Here is a 21,209-nt window from a genome sequence, read left to right as displayed (position 1 = left end):
CTGTGCTCTCCAAAGGCGAGCGTAATATTCGTTGTTGCAAACATTGTACAAACATCATACAACGCTTCCTGGTATAACTGAAATGATGAAGAACAAAAGCAAATACAGAAGTGTTTAAAGATATGTTTTTATTACATGTAGTAATATTTCCAACATTCCCCAAGCATCTTAGTTCAGATGACATAACAAAGTACTTGTTTTATGCTGACAAAGATGAAAACTCTTGAGAAGAGTAAGAGCAAATTTACATTGCTGTAAAGTGGTGCTTTAGTTTTTGTCATAAATAACTTCAGTATACACTATATCTTTTCTTCAACATATGTCAACACTCTCTACTACATGTACCACTATTTACTACCAAGTTTAATTAAAACCCCACTGATAAAACAGAGAGACAGTGTACCCCTAATGACAGCCTGCATGCCTTTTTTCTTGATAATGTACCGTTACGCATTACCACCAGGATCCCTCCATGCACACTCTCACAAATGGACCCCAATATAGCAGACACTATTGACTGCTGCGATATCCATGAAAATTCACATAATAGATAAAAAAGATCACATGAACGAGCATTCTCCAACGATGTGTTTAAAACGTGTTTAAAAGTTCATCTTCAACGGGGGGTGGGTGTTGTGAGAAGGTGTAATACTTGTCAGGGTGTGCCCTCTTTGTTGCCATGGTGACAATCACCATGGTGATGACCACCATCAACAAATTCCTCCAGGCTGCCATTGGTTTGATCGTATTCCTGCTGGGATGGGGAGGCTTGTGAGAAGTTGTTGTGCCAGTTGTCAGGGTGTGGCTCCTCCATCACCATGGTGATGATCACCATGGTGACCATCACCATGGTGACCATCACCATCATCGAACTCCTCCAGAGCGCCGTTGGCCTGATCGTACTCCTGCTGGGGCGGGGGAGGGGAGTCGTCTTCTCGGTGGTGAAAGGCATCGCTGAAGAGGTCGCGCAGGTCACCAACTGTCAGGACTGTTCCTTCAGACTGTGTGTCGATACTGTCACTGAGAAAATGAGAAAATGAAAACAGTGTATGGCATATGAATAATAGTTGTTAACGCCTTGTCATTACGCCTTGTGATGCTTAGTGGAATTGCAATATGGCAGTTATTGTGTGTCTTTATACATGATGTAAATAAGCCTGACAATTTGGTCACAACTAGGCTGTCATTTTGTAGAAATAAACCATCCTACTACATGTACCATTCTTCTAGAGTTGGAATGAAAGACTCAGAGGTATCAACAACAACCAGTCAGCACCAAGGACAGGGTATAAATATAATTGGAAGTAAGGGCAGGCTATCACAGCCAATCAGCACCAAGGACAGAGCTCAAATCTGATTTGTAGACATAAACAAGTTACCTGGCACTGATGTGTTTCTTCATGGCGTGGATTCTCTCTTCGATGGTGTTTTGCACCAGGAAACGATGGACAATTGTCGCCCTGAAACAGAACCAGTTCTATTGACTTCAAAGTTTAAGATAGAGGACACTGTATCTTATCTCTACCTTATATTTTCGTCACAATGCTAGGAAAGCTTAAGGGAGAAAATCTGCAGATTCTGTGGAATTGACTGGTGAATACTAAGTTCAAGTATCAATCAATTGAAAAAGGAATGGTGGACCCTACTGCCCAATGCAATGCACCCTGCAAATGGTTTAAGCCTCCTGTGCTGGGTTGTGTTTGAGTTTGGGTAAGAGTGAGGCATGTATATACGTATAAGTCCTTACCTACTCTGCCAATGGCTTGAGCCTCCTTGCATTGTGTTTTAAATGTTAGGGTTAGGGATAGAGTTATGTCTATAACAGTCCTTACTTGGTCTGGCCAATGCGATGTACCCTGCCGATAGCCTGTGCCTCCTGTGCTGGGTTGTATTTAAGTTAGGGTAAGTGTTAGGTACATGTATGTATCAGTCCTTACCTACTATGCCAATGGCTTGAGTCTTCTGTGTTGTGCTTGAAGTTAGGGTCAGAGTTAAAGATATAGTCATATCTATAAGTTTTAATTGGTCTGGCCGATGCGATGTACCCTGCCGATAGCCTGTGCCTCCTGTGCTGGGTTGTGTTTAAGTTAGAGTTAGAGTTATGTTCTGTATACCAGTCCTTACTTGGTCTGGCCAATGCGATGCACCCTGCCGATGGCCTGTGCCTCCTGAGCTGGGTTGATGATGGGCTCCACCAGCAGCACATGGGTGGCTTCGATGATGTTCAGTCCGTGTGAGCCGGTGTGTAGAGGGAGGAGCAACACCCCAATCCTGCCGTCGTACTTAAAGTCTGTCAGGTTCTCCTGGAAAAAACATCAGAAGAAGAATCTTCGTCAAGTTCTGCATTTGGAATTATCTTTTTGCAAAATGAACAGAATACCTTCCAAAATTTTCAAAAAATACTTTTTCATAATATCCCGTCACATCTTAGGCTATTCAAGAATGCACCCTAGTCAAATTAGTAAAAACTCTTCAGAATCTATGTTCTGTATAGTCTTTGTCAGCAGGGTTAGGCCTTTGTAAATACTAATACTAGTGACCATTGGCTAGTTGGAGAGCCCTGGCCATATGCATTTTACAGCCAAAAAATAAACAAACAAGTTGATAGGCCAATGTTGTTGTTATTGAATCAAACACCACTGTCCTTATGACATGGTTAAACAGAAGGAGGCTGGAGCTGACCTGGAACCTGTGAATGCCGTTGATGGCCCTGTACTCCATGTTGTTCTCTCTCAGTGCTGTGGCCACAACGTCCAACACATCCTGCCACTGTAAGAATTAAGGATTTAAGAATCACAACAAGCAATTATACAAAAGAAAAGATATACACTTAAAGTTCAGAAGGCATAAAGTTTATGGGTTGTTCCATTCTTCATAATTTGTCAAGATGAAAAAGGGTTGACATAAGCTTATCATGGAGATAGTGATTTAGATACCAAGCATTACCGGTATAACAAACTTATAGTGGAGAAGAAATAAAGTGTATGGGTTCTTCCATTCTTCATATGTTTGGGGACTGCATCTTGTCAAAATGAAAGAGGGTTGACAATAAGCTACATGTAAATACACAATCAAGAAGGTAGTGACTTAGGTATCCAGCATTATAACAGACTTACAGTAGAGAAGACCAGCGACTTGGCTGTGGGGTCGTTTTGCTGGATGAGTTTCAGGGTTCGGACCACTGCCTCAACCTTAGTGGAGTGACTTCCCTGTGAAAAAGGAGCACTGGTTGTACATTACATGTATCATTTTAGTTGAATCACAAACTCGCGCACTCATAATCCTAGTTACAGGCATTAGATTAACATCAATCTTTTGATCAAACACAAATACGTTCTCACAGTTACAGCTTTTGACCAGTCACTGGTCTTCCTCAGTAGACTGAGACCACTCAACCAAGACGGGGGCCAACATCGTCTACCAGATACCTTTCACCCGGTGTTGATGTCACACTTCAAAGAAGCCACGTGACAAGCCTCACTGCGTCAGTCTACTGAAGAAGACCAGAGTGACTGGTCAAAAGCTCTAGGTGAGAGATCTTCTCTGTGTTGGATCTAAAGTTTTAACTTTAAACAAACCTTCACATCCACATCCTCCTGTTCCTTGGCTTCCGTGCTGACATACGAGATGTCCCGCGTCGCGGTCAGCTGGCGGCAGATGGCACAGCGGATGGACCCCCGGCGGCCGCCCAATCCAAACTGGTTCACCAGCACAGAGATACACTCCTCACAGAAACAGTGGCCACACATCAGGACACTCCACTGGAACAAAGGGGGGAACAGGTTTTATTTTCTAATCACACATCAGGACACTCCATTTGAATGGGGGAAGACAACAAACAACTTTTATTTATCTGCTACATGCAGCACTGAGATGCACTCCTCACAGAAGCAGTGGCCACACATCAGTGCACTCCACTGGAACAAAGAGGTAAACTTTACTTTCAAATGGACAAGGAGACATAGTCATACATTCTTGTAAGGGTATAAGTGAGGTAATGGTCCCTTAGCCTTTTTTCGGAAATTGATTTTTAATGTGTCTTGGGCATAGGCCATCTCCTTCCACCGCCTTTTACCAAGCAATTCAAGTCAGGTGCTAATTTTACCCCTGGGCAGAGAGAGGAGGCCAACCAGCCCTTGACAGCGAAAGATGTATCCAGAACCATGCCTATCTAGTTCTATACCTGAATGGGTTAGGGTTAGGATCAGGCACAGTTTCCGCATATCCTAGAATGGGGATTTGCCCCAGGTACAATTTGGATATTCTTGGACTATCCAGGATTGTGCCTTGAACATGGTTCTGGACAAAGCACAGTTCAGGATTCAAAAGGCTAGACCAACACAAGTCCTTACCTCAGTGCCCAGCTGCCTCTGACAGATAAGGAGTGAGGAAAGTCATATATAGTAGAGGGGATTCATTCCTCAAGCTAACCGACATCTTGGATCCATCCATTGAGAAGTATAAGTGAGGAAACTCATGTACGGAGGAGGCTGCCTAACCAACCCCTGACAGCGATAGATTGTTTGACACAAGTTCACACAGGTCCTTACCTCAGCACCCAGCTGCCTCTGACAGATAGGGCAGGGTTCAGGGTTGACTCCGTCCTTCTGGTACTCCTGGGACTTGGCCAGGTTCCTCAGGTACAGCAGCTGGCCCAGCTTCCTGTGCAGCAGACTGGTGGCCACGGCCTTGTCATTCAGGTTCTTTATCCACTGGTGGTCAATCTGGAAATAATACAGTTTCATAGAACATTCAACAGAATCAACAGGCAAAGGGAACGGCCTTGTAATTTAGTTGACTCAGGTCAATTATCTGATGTGGTTCAAGTCATTCTGTCTATTGTTCCTGCTTTTACTAGTATAAAAGGATTAATTCCAGGATTTAATTATGGCCAGATTTGCAGACTACAGGTACAAATGTAAGGGGTGGGGGATGGGTCGGATGCAATCCTTTAGAATTTCCTATGAAAGGAGTCCAAAAGTTTGCCCGTTTTGGTCAATGTTTGTAGTTTATCTAGCCTTTAGTGAGTTTAGCAGACAATTCTAACCCTAAGCCCTTACCTCGCCAGGCTCGATGATGTTGGGCTGCAGAGGGTCGGTTCTCTCCTCCTCCGGGAGCCGGAGCCTCAGGCGAGTCGTGGCCATGTCCAGCTCATCGATGGACGCCACTCGGTCCCGCAGGGCCATCCACACCACGTGGAGTTGCTATGGAAACACAGGTAGCGAATGAAAACTTCTCTTTACTCTTTTTTACAGGTGAGTTGTGGGTACTGCAGAAACACACACACAAAAACACACAAACATACACACACACACAGACACACACATACACACACAACCACACACACACAACCACACACGCCACACAAACACAGACACACACACACACACCTACACACACACACACACAAACACACACACACACACACACGCCACACACACACACAAACACACACATCGCCAAAATGTTTTTAAATCCACTCTTGTTTAGTGTTACCTTGTGCTCTCTGAGCTATTCGAACAGCTCCACCTGCATGCCTCCCTCCTCCACCCACTGCTGCTCCAGACAGACAGACACACACACATCGCCAAAATGTTTTTTGAATCCACTCTTGTTTAGTGTTACCTTGTACTCCCTCCTAAGCTGTTCGAACAGCTCCACCTGCATGCCTCCCTCCTCCACCCACTGTTCCTCCAGACGGCTGGACTTGCAGAAGCTCAGGACGATCTTAAGACACTTCTCCGTCTCGCTCTGCGCCCAGACGCCTCGCCGGGTCACCTGACGCTCCGGATTCTCCTCCTCCTCCGCTACCATGTCTTCAAGACGTCTTCAAGATTGAGCAAGAATATGAAGTCAACAACTCTTCCTTCCTTCCTTCCAGATCTCAATTTCTAATGCATGTATTATATATTTCTGATACAGTCAGTGGTATTCAGTTTTGGCAATTTGGCAATCAAAAAAAAAAAGATTTCATCATCAATACAAAGTTTGAAACTTTTATTAGTGGTCATCTTTGTATTACAGCCAGTATTGTGAGTATCATCAACACAATGATGATAAAAAAGAATAGATAGCCAAGGTGCCTTCAACTGGACAACATTCAGTCATCACTACAGATATCTGACCAAAAAAATTATTTGTACACAAGTTTGGAAGTTAAATAAAAGACACAATTTACGTACTTTGCTGTGAAGGAGAAGAGTCTTGATTCATATTCCAAGAACAGGTCGTCAGCCTTGCAGAAGTCACAACTGTAAAAAATCAACATTGATGTTTATTTTCATTCCTTTGTTTTCACTTCTTTAGTTCTTACCCAGTCAAAACAAAACAATTTGAATAAACATTACATTTAACAGTTCAGAAATTCAGACTGAATGCAGTTTTGCCATATGGACTTTGCACTCTACCAGTTACTTTGTTTGACCTTGAAAAGTTCTATGGAACAGACGTGTGTAGCTCCTCCCCCTCCTCCTGCATTATTGCAAAATTAAATTCCTCAGAAATAAATGACTTTACTACTGTAATTCTTACATTTTAGGCCATGTATGAAGACTTGCCATACTGACTTTGAAACTCCATGATTGCTTGACCTTGGAAAAGTTCTATAGAACAAACGTACGTGTGTAGCTCCTCCCCCTTCTCCGGCCTGAGGTGGCACTCCACTGCTGATTGGATGATCTGCTGGGTGGGGTCCTGACTCAGATGATTGACAGCTGTGCAGACCGCAGCATGGGACTGCTGAAGGTTCTCCAGCTGGGACGTTAGGAGGAACTGCAGTCCCCTCAGGTCACGGAACCTGGGAAGGTCGGGAAAGGTCATGATCAGATGACTGACAGCTGTCAGGAAAGGTCATGATTAGATGATTGACAGCTGTGCAGACCGCAGCATGAGACTCCAGCTGGGAGGTCAGGAGGAACTGCAGGCCCCTCAGGTCACGGAACCTGGGAAGGTCGGGAAAGGGCATGATCAGATGATTGACAGCTGTCAGGAAAGAGCATGATTAGATGATTGACAGCTGTGCAGACCACAGCATGAGACTGCTGAAGGTTCTCCAGCTTGGAGGTCAGGAGAAACTATAGGCCTCTAAGGTCACGGAACCTGGGAAGGTCGGGAAAGGTCATGATTGACAGCTGTCAGGAAAGGGCATGATTAGATGATTGACAGCTGTGCAGACCACAGCATGGGACTCCAGCTGAGAGGTCAGCAGGAACTGCAGTCCCCTCAGGTCACGGAACCTGGGAAGGTCGGGAAAGGGCATGATCAGATGATTGACAACTGTCGGGAAAGGTCATTAGATGATTGACAGCTGTGCAGACCGCAGCATGAGACTGCTGCAGGTTCTCCAACTGCAGGCTCCTCAGATCACAGAACCTGTCGGGAAAGTAATGTAAAATATCCTCAAAACCCCCATACAGTGCTTTTTAAGTTAAAGTGTTCTAGAAACCCCATTAATTGCTTTCTATTAAAACGTGTTAGATATCCTCGACCTCCCCCTCCCCCCCCCCCATTGTCATGCTCTGTTGATCTTTTGTTAAAATACCAACAAGCATAAAATATCAACAGGCTCAAACATGAACCCAAAACTGTAAGGAGGTAAAATTCTACCAATTTGGAACACTTGAATCCATTCTTTCATTATGGTAATTTGCAACTCACTTTTTGACAATACATGTACTAGAAGCCTCTGACCTAACACTAGTAACAGCTTGTTGCAGATGATTCAGAACAGTAAAGGTATAAAACAGAGTACATTTTTCTTCAAACAGAACCAAACTTGTTGACGATACTCCTAGCTTCTGGGTCCCTACTGCCTAACAACTTGTTGCTGATAATACAGAACAGTAAAGAAAAATAGAAGTCAACTAAAAGTTTCCAACTGACTTGTTGACAATGCTGGTAGCGTCGGGGTCCCTGTCCCCGGATAGTTCATTGCGTATCCTCTCGGCCAGGTCCTCATCCTTTCCCCAGTAGATGGCCCACTGCAGGGCATCCATCCACCACGGCGTGCCTGGCTGCAGCTTACGACGCAGCTGTGTAACCTGCGGGGAAAACACGTAACCTTAGCAACGGTTGCTTAGCAACCGTTATCTTGAAAGTCCATCCGTGTTTCGTAGACATCATTATGAAGCAGTTTAAACTTTAATTTCCAACACAAGGCATTGGACTTAATCAAATTTTCAACTCCAATCTTTGTCAAGGAAAGAGCACTACTCACCAAGTCACGTCATCTGCGTAACATGGCATCATGGAAGTAGTGGATTGCTCATTCCTTGACAAAGACTGGAGTTGTACAGCCAAAAATACCTTACCTTCTGCTGTATGGGCAGTAGAGTCTGCTGGGAGGCGTGGATCTTATCCAGGGACTTCTGCATGTAATATGTCTTCAGTTCATCAGCCTAAAGAAGGAAAACACAGATTCTGGTCACCAATCCCATACAGTTACAATATTCACTCAAAAATTACAGGAAAGTGAAGTTGTTCATCCTTGGCTGTAGTTTTCACTGCAGCAACCCTGCCAGCTTTTGTAAAGTGTGGAGATAGTGTATTCCTTTACAAATACTTTTGAGACTGACTGACAATAGTAGTGTTCCTTTACCTACTCCCATCCTCATGCCTGTATTCAGCAAACCAAAAATATACAACCCCAAACTAAACCTGTACCTCCTTCAGTAGCTGATCATCCCTGAGTGTAGGAGCCACCCCGGGTAGTTTCTCTGCAGCACTCCAGCCAGGTTGTGTAATGTGTGAAGCCGCTTTAGCTTCAACAAGCAAACAAACAAACAAGAAAAACAAAGAACAAACCTCCTTCAGTAGCTGGTCGTCCCTGAGTGTAGGAGCCACCCCGGGTAGCTTCCTCTGCAGAACTCTGGCCAGGTTATGTAGTGTGTGGAGTCGCTGAAGTTTGTCAGTCTTCAGTCTGCCCTCGTGTTCCTGCACTGACCTCAGAACCTCACGGTACTTCTCCACTGCTTCTGGGTACTAAAGTAGGGATAGAAACTTAGTGTTAATGTAGTCCAGTGGAAAACAACTCTGTCTCTGGACCAAAAGGTTGAGAGTTCCAATCCTGGAACTTTTCTGCTTCTGAATACCACAGTAAGTTAGGACAAAAATGTGTTTACCAGTTCTTAGCATGATGTACTTGTCTCTGGACCAAGAGGTTGGGAGTTCGAATCCTGGCTGTTGTCAATCACCCAATATGTACGATACTGGAAAGGATTATTGAAAAGGAAAGAAGTCATCTCTAACTAAAGTTAACTATTAAGTAACTAGAGTTAACTAACTTGTGTTAAATAACTAGTGTCAACTAACTAGAGTTAACTAACTAAAGTTAACTACTAGTAACTAGAGTTAACTAACCTCTTCCTTGATGATGTGAATCCCAGCCAGACCGTTGAGTGCACAGATGAGTTGCCTGTGAGCCTCCTCACACTCTATCTTACACTTCTGGTCATGATCACTAACTAGAGTTAACTAATCAAACTTAATAAGTTAACTAACAGTGTATAGTATAGGCTCACAGTTAACTAACCTGGTTAGTTAACTAACCTCTTCCTTGATGATGTGAATCCCTGCCAGACCGTTAAGTGCACAGATGAGTTGTCTGTGAGCCTCCTCACACTCTATCTTACACTTCTGGTCATCACTAACTAGAGTTAACTATTACTAGTTAATAAGTTAACCTAGTTAGTAAGTTAACTAACCTCTTCCTTGATGATGTGAATCCCAGCCAGACCATTGAGAGCACAGATGAGTTGTCTGTGAGCCTCCTCACACTCTATCTTACACTTCTGGTCATGATCACTAACTAGAGTTAACTAACTAACTAGTTAATAAGTTAACTAACCTCCTCCTTGATGATGTGAATCCCAGCCAGACCGTTGAGTGCACAGATGAGTTGTCTGTGTGCCTCCTCACACTCTATCTTACACTTCTGGGTCAGAGACTTCAGCAGTTCATCCATTGTCATGGTGCTGAAGGCACAACATTAAACATGTATTAGGAGATATAAGGACCTACTAGTAACAAACTAAGACAAGGGATTTTCTCTTCTTGTGTGCTGACCTGAAATATGACACACAGAAGACTTATCTTATCTGCTGACCAAAAACTACTTCAAGTGCTTTATACTAGTTGTCAGTCCCAAACAGTAAGTGTGTGTGTATGCTTTGCTGTTAAACCACTTATTTGATTCAGATCTTGCCTTACAAAACTGGAATGTACAGTCAAAACCCTGCCACAATTCTGAAGTGCTGCCTTCAGATTTTTCATATGTCACAAGAGTAACAAGTGAGTCTGACCTCTTGTGCAGAGGTAGGAACTCCCCTCTGACTGCCTGGGGATGACAGCAGGCCTGACGTAACTTCAGCAGGGGCCACAGCATCTGCAAGGAACAATCAGAAAATATTTATCAAAGATACCTGTAGTTTCCTTCATAGGAATTACATATATTAACATTCCATTATAAGATTAAAATGCAGTTGATTCGAAAGGTACCTGAAATATCCTGTGTTTCAGAAGAGCTACCTTTTGAGCATGTCAAAGAATCTGGTTGGCACACTCTCTGACAAAAGTAAGAACTTACCACAGGCACAGTGTGGAATGGCTCAAACAAATCAGAGCCTTCTCACTCACTCACACACTCACTATCCTTCTGTACCTAATGTCTACTGTCTCCAAGTACAGAACTGGTGTGTTGTATGAGAAGAGTTTGTAGTAAAAGAAACAAACAATCAAACTCACAGTCTGCATGGTCCTCCTGTCCAGCTGACACAGCTTGGTGTCCAGATCGTGCCACTGACTCAGGACCTTGAAGGCGTGTCTGGAGCAGTCCTCGTGTTTCCTGCGGTAGAAATGCTCCTCTACAGGAGAGAACTTCAGCCAGTGGACCTCCTCCGTCTGACCTGGCAGGTTGATCTGTAAAAGAAAAACGTTTTTGATTTTCTGTTTCTGGTTCCAATTTCAAGCAAACATGCACTATCTACATACAGTTTTAGGTGGTCTTGTGTATGTGGTTATGGTTTTTAACTTAGACTCCAAAGGTTATGGGTAAATTGAATCCTCACTTGTCTCAGGTGAAAAAAAAAGAGTAAGTGGCTTTTTTTTAATCCAATTTTAACATCATTTTCCCCCGAAATGGGGGTTAGACACGCTTGCATCAATTGCAAGTCTTTTTTTTTTGGAGCAAGATTTTTATGGCTTCTGGACGAAAACTAGGGACAGCCAGCTACAAGTAGGTATATCAAACTGCAAACTTTTCCAGACATAAAATTTCCCAAATTTGTACCCGTCATTTCACCAATACATTTTACACAAGAAATATGAACACTCAGTATGCACTGAGATTCATAAGATCTATAAGAAGCCCTAAAGGTGATTCCTTAGACAAAGTTCACTTGTCTCTAAGACCTACCTGATCAAGAACATCCTTCTTAGCTGTCCTCCACATGACCTTGGAGATGACCTCGTACATGGGTTGTGGGTTGCCATGGCAATAAGGCTGGTACAGAAGCCGTTCCCACCAGTGCTTCACCCAGTAGGGGTCAACGCCCAGGAACAGGAGCAAACCATACAGGTCTGGGGGGAGATGGGGTGGCAGTTTTTTTTTACAACTTCATAAATAGGTGGATGAGAAAAATATGGGAGGCAAGCACACACCACTACCAGTGGACTAGCCCCATGCTATAGTGAGTGGCCTGTGTGTATGGGAGTTGAGAGTGTGGGAGTTGAACACACCAGTGGACTAGTGCCTTACTGTAGTGGCCTGTGTGGACTAAGGGATATAGAAGTGCTCCTATACACTGAAAGGTGTGGAAAGGATTTTAACATCCAACTGCGTCATACAATACAGATTACTGTATTTTACAGTACCAGAGTGTGTTACCACTCATATATTTGTTACTACCAGGACAAGGAGTTGCTTTTTATGATAGCAGCATTATTTTTTGCATTTTCTGATTGATAAACACTACCAACCTTCCAGGTTCCTCTGTATGGGTGTGCCAGTCACACACCACCTGTTCACAGCACTCAGGCGGAGAGCCATCTCTGCAGCCTGGACAGGGAGAGAGACATCAGCAGATTTCAGCACTTTCTTACAATCCATCATCAAGATAGGCTTGTCTTTTCACTACAATGTGGTTATTTGTAGCAGCACAGAATTTGTCTCAAATGCAACATCAACAGTCAGTATATTATTGCCGTGAACTTGTCACAACCTTGAAAAGTTGAAAGTAAACATCTTACTGTTATGCAGAAATGTCCTTTCTACCCCAGTCCAGTTCCTTCCTTTCTTTTTTCAGTTCCTCCTTGTATATCTATCTATCAATTTCTATTTTCTTTAGTCACTGTAGACCAGCTAAGTGACTCTGCACTGCTTTACAACTTTGCCCTGGACATACCAAGGACATAAACATGCTGTACCATATATTTACAATGCAATACAATCCAAGTAGTCTGTATAACGCAAACTCTGCCGTCCGCGGCTTTACTGGCCCCTCCCCATACATTACGGGGGCTGGCTGGATGTTGGGCAGCCGGCAACCGTAAAGCGATTTAATCAGGCTACAATCCAAGGAACTCTTCCCAAAGTTGACAAGTCCCCCCTACCTTAGCGGTGGTACATTCGACCATCTGAGCCTCGTCCAGACACACCCTCCACCACTCTACAGACGGCAGTGGACTCGGCACAGCCATGTAACGCTTCTGGTGGCGGAACCGGCGGCCCTCAGAGCCTGGGGGGAAGGAGGTTTGTTTAATTAAACTATACTTCACAAAGTTTATTGGGATTATCTTCTACACAGCCAGTATTTCTCTCACCTTACTTATGTTTCAGTGTCTATCAGAGTTAAAAGCCCTGAGGAAGATCAAAATGTAAGCAAGGGGGGGAAAAAGTACTGGTCATATACAAGAAAATCACAGTATCCTATGATTTACCAACCTGATAACATTGTTTTCCAACATAAACTATGAAGAAACCATCTCTTTATCTGTACATCTGTGTCTGTATCAATACATGAATATCAGAATAGAATTCAGGTAGTACCCATGGAGCTCACTGGATACTGTCTGGGTAACTATTAGGGACTGTACGATATTTACCGGGGGGGAGGGCCGGTCGTCTGAGGGGGAGGGCCTAGGAAAAAAAATTTGAACCAGGGGGAGGGCCTAGGAAAAAATATTTTAATTTGGGGGAGGGCCTAGGTAAATTTTTTTCCAAGATCCCTTTAACTCTACAACGTTTTTATACACGTTCAAAACATGATTAAACGTCTGTCCATACATATCGTAGCGATTTGCCAGTCATTGGAATCGGCAGAATTTTACGTTCCAATAATATCCATCCCTATTATTATAATGTATTCGCCCAAATCTCCCACAGTCCCCTTCAAAATCTTGCATTTTCGCCAGAATCGGTGAAACTGGACTACACAGCCAAATTACATGGATTAAAATCGCGGCAATCGCGACACCGCGAAACGATACCGATCAAAAATGTAGGGATGGCTTGTCTGAAGATTTTGAAAATTAATTTTCGCCGTTCAACGCACCCTTCCCAGTGGTGTGCGTGCGTCGCCAAAGGTGACCCGCTGGTCCCGCCTCGCAACTCGCTCGAACTTCTCGGCGTGGATGTCGGATGTCGACGGATTAATTTGGTATTTTTTTAAACCAAGGACTATTTTAACATTTATATCTATGTCCCTCCAAAGTTAATTGAAAACAACACGTAACTTGGCAATATTGTTTCCCTGTTTGTAATAAAATTGACGCGGAAGACGTGGACGAAAGGTAGGCTAGATAGAGGATTATTTCGATTACACTGACTGACCTTAACGTTACTGACTTTACTGACCAGCAAAATTTGTGCTGCCAAATTTGCCCCTCAACATGCAAAACATGGGTTGAAATTCAAAATTTTTCCGGGAGGGGGGGGACATCCCCAAAAAAGCCGGGCCTACTCAGGCTCTAGTGGCGCCTGCGGCTCGATGGCTAGTGGCGCCTTCGGCGCTTCATGCGGGGAAATTTTCAAACAAAATCTCGTCCTCCCCATAAGAAATTTCACTCTCTATGATTCACGCCGGGGGGAGGGCCTAGGAAAAATTTTTTGAGCCGGGGGGAGGGCCTAGAAAAAAATTTTTTGACCTGGGGGGAGGGCCTAGGAAAAATTTTTTACGCTACCCCCGGACGACCGGCCCCCCCTCCCCGGTAAATATCGTACAGTCCCTAACTTGTCTGCTGTCTATTTATCAATGAACCATCCTGATTGGACTATGATTGATTGATTGCCAACTGACTGTTGCTGTGTGGGATGTCGACATAGTTGAGCTCCAGCCGTAGCACGTCGTATGTGGTGATGACGATGTCATGGTCGGCCAGAACCTTCGGCTGGAGGAACCCTTGTTTCTTCACACCGCTGTACACCTGGGGAGAGAGTCATTTCTTTTGTCATATCACATATGAACACTGGAACAGTTCAAACATCAAGTCATATTGACATGAAACAGCATCCCTGATCAGCTGAATTTGAACTTGCATTTGATAAGAACAAGCTTGCATGGCAGGGAACAGGTCAGTGATTTAAACGCTCAAACTTTTACACCACAAGAAGAGTAGTTAGCATAACCTTTTTACCTGATATAGCCTTTTGGTACTAAATTTGTATTGGCTATGGCATCAGGGAGCAGGGTGAAAGTTAAACACCTTATATGTTACCAACAGTACAGGTACATGGAACTCTCCAACAAGGGCCATATTGACTACACAAACATTTAAGCTCTCTGCCATGATCGCAGTGCCTGACAACAGCTGATCCACACATCTGTGTCTCAACATTTGAAACTGAGAGAATAGCTGCTGCCGAGGCAAAGAGAAAAGCCAGGAAAGCTTGCCAACAAAGACTGAATGCACTAGTACACTTGCAACACTCTTTGGAGTGGCTGTCAACACAGTACAAGTAAAGAGACAAACCAGCATTTTGATGGCGGCCTTCCTGACATGTCTGTTGATCTCGTCCACCCACTGGTGGCTGATGGGAGCCGGGGAGATGATGAGGGTAGCCCCTGATGCAACAGCAGGCTGAAACAAGACAGATAGTACGTTTAGGGGTTTAGACAGATATACACCTAAAAATTGACAAACCCTCTGACAGCTTCTTTCCAACATTATATTCAATAAGACTACCTTAGCCTCTGTCACAAATGTGTATACACTCAGGACCTTCCCAAACTTTGCCGCAACCATTCCCCAACCAGTAGCCTGCAGGTATACACTTTATTCTACCTCCAGTTCACTCCTATGATTGTATCTTAGAATGATATGAGTTTGATTTGTCAAAATTTATAGGCTGGTGTAGACAAATTTTAGAGACTAGTTGACCAACTTCCAACCACAGATGACAGAGTTGCTCACAATTACCCACCATGATCCCTGGAGAAGGACTATAATGTGTGACAGGGGCTTTAGAAGGGTAGCAGTTTATTCTTCCGTTTATTCTTCAGTCTACTATTATTCATAAGAACACTGCCACAACATTGCAGATGTTAGTCTGTATGTGTACATCTGGTGACCAGCCATGGTTCCACATACCAGACTGACAGAGCAGTGCGGACAGTGATAGGGGTCGGCCATGTTGGTGGGGTCGGAGGTCAGGTCGTAGTTCACACACTCTGCGTGTTGCCAGTTGCCGCAGCGCCAGCACTGGAGTCGAGTCCTGCTGTCCATGTGTGAGTCTGTCACGCCACAGATGCACTCAAACCTGCAGTGAAGATACCAGTAAAGATATGGACTAACTAAAATTTTATCCTCCAAGGTATCTTCTAAAGAGAATACATCAATCTTTTCCATAGAAAACAGATGAATTTTTAACAGTACTTAACATTTTGAATGCCTAACAAAGTTTTTAAGTCAGCTATCCTTCAACTCTATACCTTATAAGATTGAAGGGAGCTCCCTGAAAATACACTGTGAAACTTGACTGAAAGTGAAAAGTTGAAAGACATTTATATAGGTTTACCTTTGTGTGCTTTGAACATTGCAACTCTCCGGTGCTGGGATACACATTGGCTCAACAACAGCTGCTCCTTTCTTAGACTTCTTGCTTTTTTCCTTGGAGGCAGCTGTCTTCTTATTAGATGGCTTCTTTTGTCGTTTTTGCTGTTGGGCTTCATTGCTTGAGGTGTTTGGTTGTTGTGCTTCAGCTTCAGGACTGTCTGGCTGAAAGTTGGGTGCGTTATTGGAACTGTTAGCAGCTGTTTCTTCTGACATTTGATTAGAAACATCCATTGCACTTCCCCCTTCTTCTTCCACCTTTGTACATGTTAAAACATCTTTCTTCTCTTCTATAGGACTCCTATTGGCCTCTGGATGTGCGTGAGACTTACCAGGTGTTAGATCTACTTCGCTACTTTCCACATGGGTTTTGCCACAGTCTGTGTCCTTGCTACATGTCACTGTAACACTGTCTTGTGCATCACATTCCACTTTGGGCTTCTTAATGTCTGTTGATGCATTATCCTTGTCCTGTAATGTGCAAACTGCATCACATGCTGTCCTGTTGTGTTCTTGTAATGTGCCAGCTGTTATCCTGTACTCATCCTGAAATGTAAAAGAAGCTGCCATCCTGTTCTTGTCCTTTAACATACCAGATGTACCGGTAGCGTCTGTTGTCTTGTTCTCATCCTGTAATGTATTAGCTATGCCAGTTGCTCTGTTGTTTTCACCTTGAAAAGTACAAGAAGGTACTGTCCTGTTCTTGTCCTGCGATGTACCAGATATGTCAGCTACTGTCTTGTTTTCATCCTGAAAAGTACAAGAAGCTATTGTCCTGTCCTTGTCCTGTAATGTATCATCTGTTGTCTTGTTCTCATTCTGAAACGTCCCTATTGCTGTCCTGTTTTTGTCCTGTAATATATCATCTGTTGTCTTATTCTCATCCTGTAGCACGCCTATTGCTATCCTGTTGCTGTCCTGTGCAGCAGTGGTTGTCCTGTTGAACCCCGGCCGTGGATGGAGCAGCATCAGTGCCAGCGCCTCCACAGTCTTACCCAGCCCCATCTCATCTGCCAGAATCCCACCAGGAATGGGCACCAGACCGGACTGTCTCTCCTTACACAAGCTGGGGGTACATAAGGAACAACATAGAAAATTCTGTCCACTTTAAAGCTTATAAGTATCAGTCTAGTTATACAGGTTATACAGTCTTCCCCTTAGGCTCATCTCGTCTGTCAGGACCCCACCAGGAATGGGCACCAGGCCATGCTGTCTCTCCTTACACAGACTGGGGATACATACAGAATGTTTCAGTCACATCACAGAAAATACTGTCCACTTTAAAGCTTATGATACTGTACTACAACTTCTTACTGTACAATAGCATGTAATGTAAAGCTATAATTTTGGTCAATAAGTCTCAGTCTAGTTATACAGGGGTGTCTGTACTGACTACTGAGTATGCCAGGACCCCACCAGGAATGGGCACCAGGCTAGACTGTTTCCGACCTTACACAGGCTGGGGATACATACAGAACATTTCAGTCACAACATAGAAAATACAGTCCACTTTAAAGCTTTTAAAGCTTATGATACTGTACTACATTTCAACTTCTTACTGTACAATAGCAAGTAAAGTAAAGCTATAATTTTTGTCCCTCAGTCTCAGAAACTCCTGGAGGTGAGACACAGACTGGGAGCTGACTGAGATGGGGATGAGATAAGAAGATGTGGAGAGGGAAGCCCAGAGCCGAGTTGGCTGGAGAAAGATCATCAGTGGCCTATGCTCCACATGGAACAAGGGCCCAAGTAAGTAAGACATTCTCAGTCTAGAGGGGTGTCTGTACTTGGTATGAAGAATAATGTGATCTTACCTCCCTGTGTAGCTGTTGAAGAATAAAGTCTGGCCATCTGGCATTTCAACCTCCCTCCACAGTAAGTGAAGCTCAGCAGCTGAAGGAAGCAAAGAAAACTGTGTTTGAAACTCTGATGTGCACATTTATTAGTGTTAGCTTGATACAGTACATGTCTGCTTTTCTCTTTTATTTACCATAAAGCAAAGCAAAGCATACCTGTCAGGTTCTTCTCCAAAGATCAACCCTAAAATATGACTCAAAGAAACAGAGATGGGCTCTACGGAACAAAGTTTAATAATAGAACCCTACACACTAGCACTTGGCAGAACCCTGCTATAATGTAACCTGGTACTATTCAAACCTACTATAGCTGCTGGGATGGGTCTCTTCCTTCCTCTCTACAATTAGTACAAACAGAGATTCAGCAACTATAACAGGTTTGGATACAGGTGGGCTTTCAAGCTCAATCTCTTGTTACCTTGTCCCCTGCTTTTCTGCTGCAGGTCTGCTCCGAACTGTTCCATCTCCAACATCCACAGAACTGCCTCCTTCTGGTACGGTCTCAGGGAGGGCACCAGCAGGGCATGCTGGGGGTCAAGGGTCAATGACCTGGCTTCACCCTGGTGTGCCTCTCTGACATGGCGATATAGCCCCTCCACATCCTGTCTCTTCTTGTGCATCACACTGTAGCTTTCTGTGATAGAAAGAAGAAGATTTTGATAATAGACAATACAAACTCATTTCATTCAAAGAATACAATGAATACCATGTATTGAGGATTTGCAAACAAATCCAACCAACCATAATGTAAGTCCAATAGCCTTTTTGAGGCCATAGGGGCAATGGATTGTTGATCCACTGTGTCTAGGGGTATGGTATTCTATTGGAATGTGGAGCACATACCCTCTCCATCCACCACCTTTAACCTCCCCAACTGAAGTCAGGTACCCATTTTACACCTGGGTGGAGTGAGGAGAGTCAAGGAAGTAAGGAAGTGAGGAAAGGACAACATATAGCTAGAGATGTCAGGAATCAAACTCATAACCTCTCAGGTTCATGTCCTATAGCCTACCAAGTTGTGACCATCTGACGGAACTACAGAACTAGTAAATCATGTTAGTACCAAAACAAGAGGGGAAAGTGGCCTACCTGGAATTGGTATTCCGAGGAACCATTCCATCAGCTCCTGCAGGGTTCTGTTGAGTTTCCTGGCCACACTTTTACCTGTCAGACCCTCGCTGGCAAACTGTGGCACGCACAACGCCTCTTCAAGTAGGTACAGCTGGAGCTCCAAGGTTCCTTGTAGATGGTCGTATCTCCCTAGTGTAAGTCGTGCTGCTTTCTTCTTGTACATATGGGCTAAACCAGACAGTATATTGACTCCAACAGTAGTGGTGGCATAGACATATATGTCTTGGTCCTGTTCCTCTGAATCGTCATTCCCGTGACCTTCCATTTCCTCTTCAAGGTCGGGCAGGGATTCAAAATGGAGGACGTGTTTTTCTGTGTGTTCAAAGGCATACAGAACAGGAGATGCCTGTGGAGGTAGGACTTTGGGCAGCTTTCCTGAACCATCGATGGAGAACAGGTTGAGTACAATAGTCCCCAAGCTGCAGTGCCATTTTGTATCATCTACAGAGTCATAAAAAGTCAGGAAAAAGTCATAGCCTATGGTGGGGTCAGTGAAAACACTGCCGTTTGCGTCACCTATTCTCTCCTCAAAGGAATCAACATTAGAAGGACTGGATGCGATGTCAATTTCACCCATAGAGAACTCATCAAAGTGGACAGACTTTGCTTCATGGACAACTTCACTTCCCACCGATTGGTCAGTATATAGGCCATTTGATTGGTCAATGTTGCTCACAGACTCAGGGAAGCCGTCTAATTGGCTACTGGTTTGTCCATGTTCCATGAAAACCTGTGATGGTGATTGGTCAGCATGTAGGCCATTTGATTGGTCAATAATGTTGCTCACAGGCTCAAGGAGACCTTCTGATTGGTTGCTGGTGTGTCTGTGTTCTATGTTCTGTGATGGTGATTGGTCAGCATTAAGGCCATTTGATTGGCTCATAGACTCTGGGAGGCCATCTGATTGGTTGCTGGTGTGTCTGTGCTCTATGCTGACCTGTAATGGTTCATGACTACTGCTTGGACCAGCGACTATCTCACCAGTGTCAGTTGTGTCTGAGTTGTTGACAAACATGTCCTGCATGTTCCACGTCAAGCACTGACGCTTCTGTTCATCTGCCTTCCTCGGGGCAGACTGTTTCCTTTTACCCGGCATTGTGGTGGCGGTTCAGCGGCAGATCACCTGTAGACTGTACCACATACACATTAAAGTTATTCATCAATTTCCATTACCAGTATATGTATCACAAATCGCTTTGTATACATGAAGGCATAAGCTGTGTCAGAAGCGTCTTACTCTACGCTTCGGAGACATGGCCCGTGACAGCAGAGGACATGAAGAGACTGGCACGGAGCGACAGGGCCATGGTAAGATGGATTTGCTCCAGGAGACTGGCAGACTGCCAGTCAATTGAACAGCTTCGTAGGCGGCTTGGAGTCCATAACATTCAGGACACAGTTAGGTACAACAGACTCAGATGGTACGGCCACCTCCAGAGAATGGATAGGGACAGATGGCCAAAGAGGATCCTCACACTGGATGTGGAGGGTCCAAACCCCCGTGGCCGCCCCAGAAGAAAATGGTATGACAACGTACGGGAGGACTTCCACCACCTGAACCTAGATAAAATTGACCCACAGGACAGAGGCAAGTGGCGTGCTGCCATCAAGCCCCAGATGTATTGTGCAAGCACGTCTAACCCTCGGAAGACGGGGAACAACAGACGATAAACCGGACATAAATACCTGTGTTGTAATCGGCAGTGAGTGAGTGAGTGAGTGCATACTCACTAATAGTTGATGTTGTTAATTAAGTCGATGGACACCAACTGTGACAAACCTAACTTCGTTGTTTGGATGGTACACAGTCTACATTTCGATCCATACTTATTGTTTTAAATTACACCTGCATAGAGCTTTGTACATTCACTGTATTATTATATAAAACAATTGTTGATCTTCTATTTCTTCAGGATAGGCCCACATACATAGTACTGCCCCCCCCCCCCAAACGTAACGCGTGGTGACCAAATACCTACACTACACTCACTAAACAATCATAGAATGCATTTGTATTACTTTCCCTAACAGTAGAAAGTGTGGGAAGTACAATCACAAACAAATTTAAATACCTGTGTTGTAATCAGCAAAATAAATAAAGTTTAAATCCCCCAAAGTTGTGACAACTTCCGGACTCGAAGCCGGCTGACTAGTGCGCAGGGCTTCTGCGCCGCTTAT

At 44.1% G+C, this 21,209-nt stretch overlaps 1 protein-coding gene across 1 annotated transcript; it reads right to left on the bottom strand.

The window, feature by feature from the left end:
* Positions 1-162: 162 nt before the first annotated feature.
* Positions 163-21,181, bottom strand: LOC109472776 (E3 ubiquitin-protein ligase SHPRH-like). Its single transcript, XM_019772632.1, has 28 exons — positions 21,104-21,181; positions 18,990-20,161; positions 18,319-18,534; positions 17,859-17,937; positions 16,010-17,110; positions 15,583-15,751; positions 14,965-15,072; positions 14,292-14,418; positions 12,607-12,731; positions 11,974-12,052; positions 11,411-11,574; positions 10,741-10,914; positions 10,299-10,381; positions 9,845-9,971; positions 8,803-8,979; positions 8,310-8,396; positions 7,882-8,039; positions 6,620-6,796; positions 6,183-6,251; positions 5,626-5,827; positions 5,061-5,204; positions 4,551-4,724; positions 3,579-3,761; positions 3,117-3,209; positions 2,683-2,769; positions 2,125-2,303; positions 1,380-1,460; positions 163-1,020 (listed from the first exon to the last, which is right to left on the bottom strand). The coding sequence occupies exons 2-28, from the start codon at positions 20,125-20,127 to the stop codon at positions 795-797; spliced, it is 5,727 nt and encodes a 1,908-aa protein (XP_019628191.1). The 5' UTR covers positions 20,128-20,161; positions 21,104-21,181; the 3' UTR covers positions 163-794.
* Positions 21,182-21,209: the final 28 nt, after the last annotated feature.

Source organism: Branchiostoma belcheri, unplaced genomic scaffold, assembly GCF_001625305.1.
Source record: "Branchiostoma belcheri isolate BF01 breed outbred unplaced genomic scaffold, Haploidv18h27 scaffold281, whole genome shotgun sequence".
Taxonomy (NCBI): Eukaryota; Metazoa; Chordata; class Leptocardii; order Amphioxiformes; family Branchiostomatidae; genus Branchiostoma; species Branchiostoma belcheri.
This window is presented reverse-complemented; position numbering and strand designations above follow the sequence as displayed.

Coding starts and splice junctions, on each gene's coding strand:
- LOC109472776 (XM_019772632.1), bottom strand. CDS start 20,127: ATGCCGGGTAAAAGGAAACAGTCTGCCCCGAGGAAGGCAGATGAACAG. Junction 14,419..14,964: donor AGGCCGCCATCAAAATGCTG/GTTTGTCTCTTT, acceptor CTCTCTCCCCAG/GTGTACAGCGGTGTGAAGAA. Junction 5,828..6,182: donor CTCTTCTCCTTCACAGCAAA/GTACGTAAATTG, acceptor TCAATCTTGAAG/ACGTCTTGAAGACATGGTAG.